We start from the raw sequence: 9,438 nt of genomic DNA, 5'->3' as shown, positions 1-9,438 counted from the left end.
CACAGGGTCACAGTGCGGAGCGGGTCTGGGGTCACACTGCCACAGGTGACTGGGGTCCTTGGCAGGTGCTACATCACCCTCACGCAGTCTCTCCACCTGATCATGGGCGGAGCCCCTGCTGGCCCGGCTGGCACAGGCAAGACAGAGACAACCAAGGACCTGGGCAGAGCCTTGGGCACCATGGTGTACGTCTTCAACTGCTCCGAGCAGATGGACTACAAGGTATGTGGACTCAAGAATGTGTGGTCCCCACAAACGGAACCCTGGGGACAGTGACGAGGCATTCAGAATGCCCTGCCAGCTCCCCCTTTTGGAGGTCCATGTGTCCTAGAGGGACCCCCACTCATGACCACCATTGTCCCAATGATGAGAGGCCACAGAGAAGGAGTGAGGACCTGCTTCATGTTCAACATGGGCTTAGGGTGACTGTAGTGTCCTGATGGACTCTGAAGGGGACAAGAGATGGGGGAGTCAGTCCCATCGAGCACAGAAACTTAGGGGTCATGTCTACTCAGAGAACTGAATGGGAGGGGAGAGGCCCCAGCAGTAACAGGAGGAGTGTGGGGGCCCTCAGTCTTCAGGGGACTCCCTCCCCTTGGATGAGTCCCACAGCCTACGGGTCCCATCCTGAGGCTGAGGACAATGCCCATGACCCCTCCTGAGTGACGGTCATACCATCATGCCCCCCTCACGGGCCCTAGGAAAGTGAGGTCAGGTGACCCGACAAGGGATTTCCGTTTGGACTCCGTGGCTGTGTTGATTGCCCTGAAGGAGACAGAATAGCACACTCATAGGGAAAGGTCCTCCAAAGAGCTGGCAGCCCCGGCCCACCTGGAGGATCCTTCCTTCATGCATAAAATGAGAAGGTGAAGGGGGACCGCTCAGGACTTTCTAGCTGTACCTCTGCCTGAGCCTTCTGCTTAGAGAGACGCTGGGACCGCGCCCATAGACGGGTCAGGCGTGGAAGGATGCTGTCCCAGGCATGTGCCAGATGCCACAGGAGTGTGCCAAGATGCAAACCTGCTTCCTGCAGGCCTTTGGAAGCCACTCCCTCCCCTGATATGTCTTTCTTGTTGTAGTCCTGTGGGAACATCTACAAGGGCCTAGCCCAGACGGGAGCCTGGGGCTGCTTTGATGAGTTTAACCGGATCTCCGTGGAGGTCTTGTCTGTGATCGCTGTGCAGGTAGGGCCCTTCTGCTCGGTCTGTGGGTCAATGGAGGGGCCTGGAGCTTTGCCCAACTTTGTGGCATCTGAGACACCAGAGACCCTCTGCCTGTCCACCCCAACAGCTGGGCACTGGGCGATGGGATGACACAAAGATGCCTCAGACCAACCCCTGCCCTGGTTCCTAGTGGCCCTCGGTAGTTTCCACACAGAGGAAATAGAGTCAGAGATGGCAGCCCCTGTGCCTAGGGAGACGGGGAGGAGTAACGGATACTGCTTGGAGATGCTAACATGGAAAATTACCTTGGGTGTGGTAGTGCATGCCTATAATCCCTGCCACCTTGGGATGCAAAGCCAGGAGGATCGCCACAAGTTCAAGGCCAGACTGGTCTATGCAACAAACTGCACGTTAGGCAGGACTATAGATTGAGTCTCTGTTTTGAAAAGAGAGGGAGAGAGGATATTTTATAACCCTTAGTTGCCTTTGTGATTGTACAGTCGGGCAGCAGGCTAAACCCAAGTGGTCCAGAATGTACCATCCCACCATGTAAACAGTCTGTGTCTACAATCTGAACAAAGTAGGGTAGCTGGGTTGGTCACAGTTGGCTCTGTCTTACCCTAACATGGTTCAGACAACAGTTGGCTGCCTGCAATGGACATGCCTGGGACTCAGCCATGTGCTTCAGGAATGAAGTTACAGTGTCTTTAGGCATTGGTTGGCTACAGTGTATTCAGTAGATATCCAAGGCTAGAGAAACCCTTACCGAAGCTGAAGCTCAGTGTGGAGGTGGCCAGGCCAGCAGAGAGACCGAGGACAGCGAAGTGCTTTAGCAGAGGAGGAATTGGGGGGGGGGGGCGTGTGGAGGTGACTAACAGGTCAGGAGTGGGTGGGGGAAGTGTGGCCCTATGTTTAGAGAATTCCCTAGCAGGGCACAGGACAGCGGTGGGGAATCCGAGGCAAGACAAAAAGGAGCAGGGTCCTCAAACGGGGTGAGAACGGCTATGCCAGCACCCCCAGCTTTTACACTCACCTGCACGGCCCTGCCATGAGTGTTGAATGGTCATTGTCATCTTTTCAGACAGGAGCCCCTGGTACCCAATAGGCTGGAGAAACAGTAGGTGCTGTGGTCAGCTGAGGCTGGCCTCCGGTCCCAGGTCAACTTGCAATCCCATCTCTGGAGCCCCAGGCCAGAGGCCCCACTTTGGAGGTCCTGAGAAGCCAGGCCTAGCTACTTGTCCCAAACCCAGACAGAAAAAGGAATGGTGGGAAGTGGGAAAGGAAGACAGGGACAGCATTCTTGTCCTGGGTGGGGTGGGGGTGTGCAGGCAGCGGAAGCGCTAGCAAGAGCTCCAAGGTTACACAGGAAGGGGTGCTGGGGGTGGGGGTTCCAGTCTTGTCACAAGAGGTTGGTCCATCAAGCCTGTTGTTCCTGGCACAGAAGTTGACCACCAAAGAGAATTAACCTAAGAAAAGTGAGTCGGGTGAAGGTCTAGGCACCCAGGTTTCACCCTGCTGTCTGTTACCCACCAACCACCTGTCCGCCCAATGACAAGCCAGAGCTTTGTAGCAGAAGCAGCTGATAATCCTGTTGGGATTTCAGTAGGAAAAGTCAGTGGGGTGGGCAGGGGGCAGGGCTCCTGACCACCCATGCAGGGGTGCAGCAGAGAGAGGACCCGGGGGAAGCTTACCTCCAGAGCTCTCGACAGCCCCCCATTTCCCAGTCTGAGAAAGGCCAACTGAGTTTGCCAAAATGGTAGCCGCTCTGCCACCCTCCTCATTCCGGCTTAACTACCAGCCCCAACCCAGTATGCACCCAAAGCTCTGCCCCACTCCCAAGTCAGGGAACAAACCCTAGATTGGTCCAGGGGGCTTTTTTTTTTTTTGGGCCCGAAGGCCTTGGGACCGGATGCTGGGAAGCTTCTGGCAGCAGGCGATGCTCCCAGTTCTTGCCCTCTAGTCCTGCCCAGGTGTGAGGCCTGTGGGCTCCGCCATGACTCACACAGGACTGCCTAGCAAGACCAGGCCAGCAAGCTGTGGGCTGGGCAGAGGAGCTGATGGCCCAGAGATTTCGATCACAAGCCAGGAGCTCCCTCCAGTGGTGATCTTATATTTTGCAGCTGCATCCTGCAGGTTTCTCTAAAATCTCAAGCACAGACCAGATGCCTCCTTGTTAAGCAGGAAGTGGCCTCAGAGACTCTTGTCTACAGATACTAAAGGGACTCTGGTGGGTTCTTATCAGAAAATTGACAGAATTTAGCCATGGTCATGGCCAGAGGGTGCTCTTGAGCCAAAAGCCTCCCTGCCCCTGAAGTCTTCTCTATAACACCTGTGAGTGGCATGATCACAGGACAGGGCAGCACCGGCAGGAACCATGGGCAGCGACAGTGTGAGAGCATTGCTGGTCACAGCTGCCAGGTCCTGTAACTGGAATGGGGTGCAGGGGTGGGCGATAGTCCCATCAGTAAAGGGTCCTGTGACTGGAGTTGAGGGTACAGGGGGGCGATAGTCCCACCAGTAAAGTGCTTGCCACACAGACCTATATAGACCTGAGCTTGATTCCCAGAACTCATGATAGAAAAGGCCAGATGTGGGGCCTGAAGAAATGGTTCGGAGGTTAAGAGCATCTATTCTCCCAGAGGACCCAAGTTCGGTTCCCTACACCCATGCCAGGTGGCTTACAGCTTTGGGGGACCCATCATCCTCTTCTGGCCTCTTTGGGCAGCCAAACACACGTGTACATACAGATGCAAACATACTCATAAGCCGGGCGATGGCGGCGCACGCCTTTAATCCCAGCACTCGGGAGGCAGAGGCAGGCGGATCTCTGTGAGTTCGAGACCAGCCTGGTCTACAGAGCTAGTTTCAGGACAGGCTCCAAAGCCACAGAGAAACCCTGTCTCGAAAAACCAAAAAAAAAAAAAAAAAAAAAAAAAACATACTCATAAATATTTTAAGGGGGAGGGCAGATATTGCCAGGTATCATGGACCACGCCTTTAATTCCACTACTCAGAAGGCAGAGTGAAGCAGATCTCTTGAGTTTGAGGCCAGCCTGGGCTGTTACATAGTGAGACCTTGTTTCAAAACATAAACAGAATCAGAAGTGGTGCTGTGCAGGGGGAGGTGGGGAGGAGCCCAGGGACGCTCTGGCAGACAGTCCAGTCGACCGGTGAGCTCCACATTCAACAAGAGACCCCCGTCTCAAAAACAGCGAAGTGCAGAGCAATAGAGGAGGACACCCATTGCTATCTGTCTTTCACGTATGTGCATACCAACACAAATGCACACACACATTTGCACACACAGAAGGTTCCATGCTGGTGTGTGTCTGCGTACCAACTGTCTAGGTAAAGTGTGTCCAAGATGCAATTCGGGCCAAGAAAAAGAAGTTTAACTTCCTGGGGGAGATAATAAGCCTCATCCCCACTGTGGGCATCTTCATCACCATGAATCCTGGCTACGCCGGACGCACAGAGCTGCCTGAGAATCTGAAGGCCCTGTTCAGGTAAAAGGGGGTGTGGGGGAGAGGGGTGGGGGAGGGGGGAGGGGCTAGCAGTGTCAGGGCTGAAGAGTGAGTGGAGGTGGAGGAGCTAGCTCCCAAGACTGGCAAGAAGGCAGGCAGGTCTGTCAGAAGCCCTGGGGCTCTCCAAGTGAGGGCAGTTCCCCAGCTGAGACACTTCTGTTCATGAGTATTCTGGTTAGAGCAGGCGTGAAGTCCGGAGCTTCCTGACCAGGATGTGTGAGGAACCATGGGGAAAAGCTGGAACCCAGCTCCATGTGCCCGGGTTGGCTGGCAGGGACACATATTCCAGGGGAAGAGGGACAGGGGACAACCGAGGAGCCAGGGGAGCTGAAGTGGTGAGAGACAGCTGCTTGCTCACCCCCCAGGCCCTGTGCGATGGTGGTGCCTGACTTCGAGTTAATCTGTGAGATCATGCTGGTGGCCGAGGGCTTCCTGGAAGCCCGGCTGCTGGCCCGGAAGTTCATCACCCTCTACACCCTGTGTAAAGAGCTGCTCTCCAAGCAGGTGTGTTCTTCCGGTTCCAGGGGGATCCTGGTCAAGTCTCAGGGGACCCACGCTTGTTTCTGCCTTCCCTGAGATCCACTCTGAGCTTGGAGTTGCCAGCTGACCACTGTAGGAATGGGCGTTCATATCCCTGTCCCCACCCCCACAGGATCACTATGACTGGGGCCTGCGGGCCATCAAGTCTGTGCTGGTGGTGGCCGGCTCCTTGAAGAGGGGGGACCCAACCCGGGCAGAGGACCAGGTGCTCATGAGGGCGCTGAGGGACTTCAATATCCCCAAGATCGTGACTGATGACTTGCCTGTGTTCATGGGGCTGATCGGGGACCTTTTCCCCGCCCTGGATGTGCCCCGGAAGAGAGACCTGAATTTTGAGAAGGTAATTCTCGCCTCCCCCAACCTCCATCACCCCCAGAGAAGCCTGGTCTTTGTCACAAGGATCCTGGGGCCATGTTCCCCAGCCAGTCCTGGGCTTCAGAAATCTGAGGGTCACAGAAGGATCTGGGGTTGGGGCTCTGGGTGACATTAATGCCAACACTTGGAGGCTCATCCACACCAAAGGCCATCTTCTTGCTCCATCTTCTGCCTTGGCCCCCAGATCATCAAGCAGAGCATAGTGGAGCTCAAGCTGCAGGCGGAGGACAGCTTCGTGCTGAAGGTCGTGCAGCTGGAGGAGCTGCTTCAAGTTCGACACTCGGTGTTTGTCATTGGGAACGCAGGCAGTGGCAAATCCCAGGCACGTCACCTGCATCTGCCTGTTGTCCCAGCCCCCTGACTCCACCCCGTCACCCGCCGCCCATACATCCCACCTGCCTCCCCGAGGCTCCCCCACTGGCATTGCTTGAGGCCATGGTAAGCCCTGGAGGGTGGCACCGGGCAACACCAGTGGCAGTAACTCTGGCATATTCTGAGCCAGTCACGTGTCTGACCATATGCCTCCAGGGCGAGATGCTTAGCCCCTTACCAAGACCCATTTCTGAAGACAGAGGGACCAGGGGACAGCTCAGTTGGTACAGTGCTTGCCTCACAAGCACAGAGTCCCAGTCCCCAGAACCACATAAGAAGCCAAGCATGGAGGGCAGGGCACTAGAGAGGCAGAGACGGGAGAATCCCTGGAGCTTGCTGGCCACCAGCCTAACTGCTAAACTCAGGCACAGTGAGGGAGGCTGTCTCAGAAGGATGTTGATGGTGTTCCTGAAGGTGACACTCAAGATTATCCTCTGGCACACATGACGGACACGTGTGAGCACACACACACACAATAACCTTGACTGTCCTTGAAACCCATTTCTCTGAGTGAAAGTCATGAGCCGTTTTCTTCAGTTTCTTTTGTTTTTCTCAATGCATTACGTGTGTAGCGAGCACGGAGCTTGCGTGCTTTTCTAGGTCCCAGAACAGTCTCAGGCTCTCTCTCCGGGATCAGTAGGATGAAGTCAGCTCCCATCACCCAGCCTGCACCGCTGTCCAGGGGACACAGACTCAGCAGCATCTGCTGCTCCGTTCACTAACACACCTGGGGCTGCATAGAGGGTGGCCCCATGCAGACTGTGTGCCGGGCTCTGGGGCAGGTGCTGTGGGCATTGAGTGGGTGAGCTATTCCTACCCTCCCAGGTCCTCAAATCCCTCAACAAGACCTATCAGAATCTGAAGAGGAAGCCGGTGGCGGTGGACTTGGACCCAAAGGCTGTCACCTGTGACGAGCTGTTTGGCATCATCAACCCAGCGACCAGGGAGTGGAAAGATGGTAGGTGGGGCGGGCTGTGAGGAATCACCTCTGAGACAGTCGCTGTGCTCAGGGCAGGAGCACAGCAAGGCTTTCTGGGCCTGGGAGGAATCACAGCCCATGCAGATCCACACCACTGCAGGAGAGATAAGAGAGCCAGTCCTGGGGTGCCCGGGGCACAGTGCTCCTGCACCACCAGGCAGGCAGGAAGTAGGCGTGGAACTGACTCAAGAGTCCAAGCAGAGCCCCCTTTCCTCAGGGAGACCCACAGGTGGAGCTGAGCTGAGTGTGGCAGCCTCCAGCAGGGCGCCTCTATCAGAGAAGGGTGGGCCTCTGCCCACAAGGGCCTCAAAAGAGGGGCCAGTGGTGGAAATGGATGGGAGGGTCAGAGGCAAGGGCAGAGGTGTGGGCAGTACCACGAGGAGCAAGAAAACCACTGTTGTCCCTTAAAATGGGGACCAGCCACCTCTGAGAAAGTGAGAGCAAGCAAGGCCAAGGTCAGATCCACCTGGGCGCGAGCGAGTGAAGGTTCTGGAGTGGCTGGCATGCCATTTAGCCCCTCAGGAGTGGCCATGCATGTCACCAGCCTGCCTCCCTACAGGCCTATTCTCAACCATCATGCGGGACCTGGCCAACATCACGCACGATGGTCCCAAGTGGATTGTCCTGGATGGGGACATAGATCCCATGTGGATCGAGTCCCTCAACACAGTCATGGATGACAACAAGGTGGGTGACCCCTGGACTCCCAACTGAACCCCCCATCCCCACCAAGAGAGTGGGAACTTACACACAGTGCTAGGGGTAGAGATTGGAGCAGGGCGTCTGGGAGGGAGTCTGTCGGGAAGTCCGCACGGAAAGTCATGAACTGCAGACAGCACCTGCCACAAGGTGTTCTCCAATCAGGACACCGATCCATGCTCTCCTGAGCCCTCCCATGTTTCTGCCTCAGATGGCCAGAATACAGCTTGGGGCCCATCCTCCAACTCACAGGTGCACATCATAGTGACACACTTGGGAGGTTGATATGGCTCCAGAATAGTCTAGAAGCGGCTGGAGAAAACAATTCCTCTCAGCGCCGGGGAGGACAAGGCAGGAGGATCATGAATTTAAGACCTGCCTGGGCTGCACAGCAAGACCCTGTCTCAAAATCAGGGCTTCTCAACTGGGCAGAAGACAACATGGAAGGGTTCCCATAGAAGGGAGAGTTGTGGTTTTTGAAGGGATGTCTGTGTTGGCTGGGAACCAGGCAGGCATGCGGGGGCTGGAGGAAAGGAAAGCTGAGAGACGTGGGTTCAGTGTGGTCAGTGGCTCCTCACTTAGAGACGGCTACCTCCCCAGGTCCTCACCCTGGCCAGCAATGAGCGAATCCCCTTGAATCGCACCATGAGGCTGGTGTTCGAGATCAGTCACCTGAGGACAGCCACCCCAGCCACCGTCTCCAGGGCTGGCATACTCTACATCAACCCTGCTGATCTTGGGTGGAACCCGTGAGTAGGGCTTGGGCTCTCTTTATTCCAAACTGCGGCAGAGAAAGTGGTCAGGGGTTCACGTACCCATCCACGCATATAAGTACCACGGGGCCCCTCCACCTCACGTTCAGTGGGCTGTATCAGAAGGGCACACGCTTGCATGTGTGTTCACCTCACTGTCGCTGCAGTGAAGGGGTGAGAATATGACAGAAACTCAGTGACACCACCGTGTGGCAGCTGCTGAACCCCTCTGGTATAAAAGCTGGGTGCTCAGGGTGCTGGGATAAGGAGGGGCTGGAGATACTGCTGTCCCTGAAGACTGAACTCAAAGCTGCCACCGGGGGGGGGGCACTCAGGAAGTACAGGATCTGGGTTCAGATTCCCAGAGGAGGTCTGGCACCTATGGGGAGGCCCTGGGTGAATGAAGGCTGAGGACCATTTGTGACGTGAAGAACAGTTCCAGCCTTGCCTGTGGACAATAAGGATGGGGGTGGGGAAGGCATGGGGATGAGGGTGTGGGAAGGCGTGGGGATGAGGGTGGGGGAAGGTGTGGGGATGAGAGGGGAAGGTGTGGGGATGACGTGAAGAACAGTTCCAGCCTTGCCTGTGGACAATAAGGATAGGGGGGGGGAAGGCATGGGGATGAGGGTGGGGGAAGGCGTGGGGATGAGGGTGAGGGAAGGCATGGGGATGAGGGAGGGGAAGGCGTGGGGATGAGGGTGGAGGAAGGTGTGGGGATGAGGGTGGGGGAAGACGTGGGGATGAGGGTGCGGGAAGACGTGGGGATGAGGGTGGGGGAAGGCATGAACTTGAGAGTGCTTTAAAGTCTTAAGGAACAGAAGATTTGGTGTTGATACTTTCCTGCTTGGACATGAGGCCAATGATCAACAGAAGAGTAAAATTTCAGGGGACACTGAAGGGGCAGCTTGAAGCCAATGTCCTTAGTCAGCTGGAGTAGAAATCCACCCATGTTCTAAGAACTATAAGATAAGAATGAATACCTGAGCTGGAAATGATGGGCAATCACCCATCAGTTCATCTACCCATCTGTCCAC

The 9,438-nt window shown here is 55.8% G+C and overlaps 1 protein-coding gene across 2 annotated transcripts in view; it reads left to right on the top strand.

The window, feature by feature from the left end:
* Positions 1-9,438, top strand: part of Dnah17 (dynein axonemal heavy chain 17) — a 106,649-nt gene that overhangs the window by 43,711 nt on the left and 53,500 nt on the right. For both annotated transcript variants that reach the window (XM_005350806.2, XM_005350807.2), the window contains exons 35-43: positions 66-222; positions 1,080-1,184; positions 4,512-4,669; positions 5,053-5,191; positions 5,340-5,567; positions 5,787-5,924; positions 6,800-6,932; positions 7,513-7,640; positions 8,253-8,401. In XM_005350806.2, coding sequence (XP_005350863.1) covers positions 66-222; positions 1,080-1,184; positions 4,512-4,669; positions 5,053-5,191; positions 5,340-5,567; positions 5,787-5,924; positions 6,800-6,932; positions 7,513-7,640; positions 8,253-8,401 — 1,335 coding nt within the window. The remainder of the gene's footprint in view (positions 1-65; positions 223-1,079; positions 1,185-4,511; positions 4,670-5,052; positions 5,192-5,339; positions 5,568-5,786; positions 5,925-6,799; positions 6,933-7,512; positions 7,641-8,252; positions 8,402-9,438) is intronic.

Source organism: Microtus ochrogaster, chromosome 7 (assembly GCF_000317375.1).
Source record: "Microtus ochrogaster isolate Prairie Vole_2 chromosome 7, MicOch1.0, whole genome shotgun sequence".
In the NCBI taxonomy this organism is placed as follows: domain Eukaryota; kingdom Metazoa; phylum Chordata; class Mammalia; order Rodentia; family Cricetidae; genus Microtus; species Microtus ochrogaster.
Note: the sequence above shows the minus strand (reverse complement) of the source record. Positions and strands in the feature narration are given on the sequence as shown.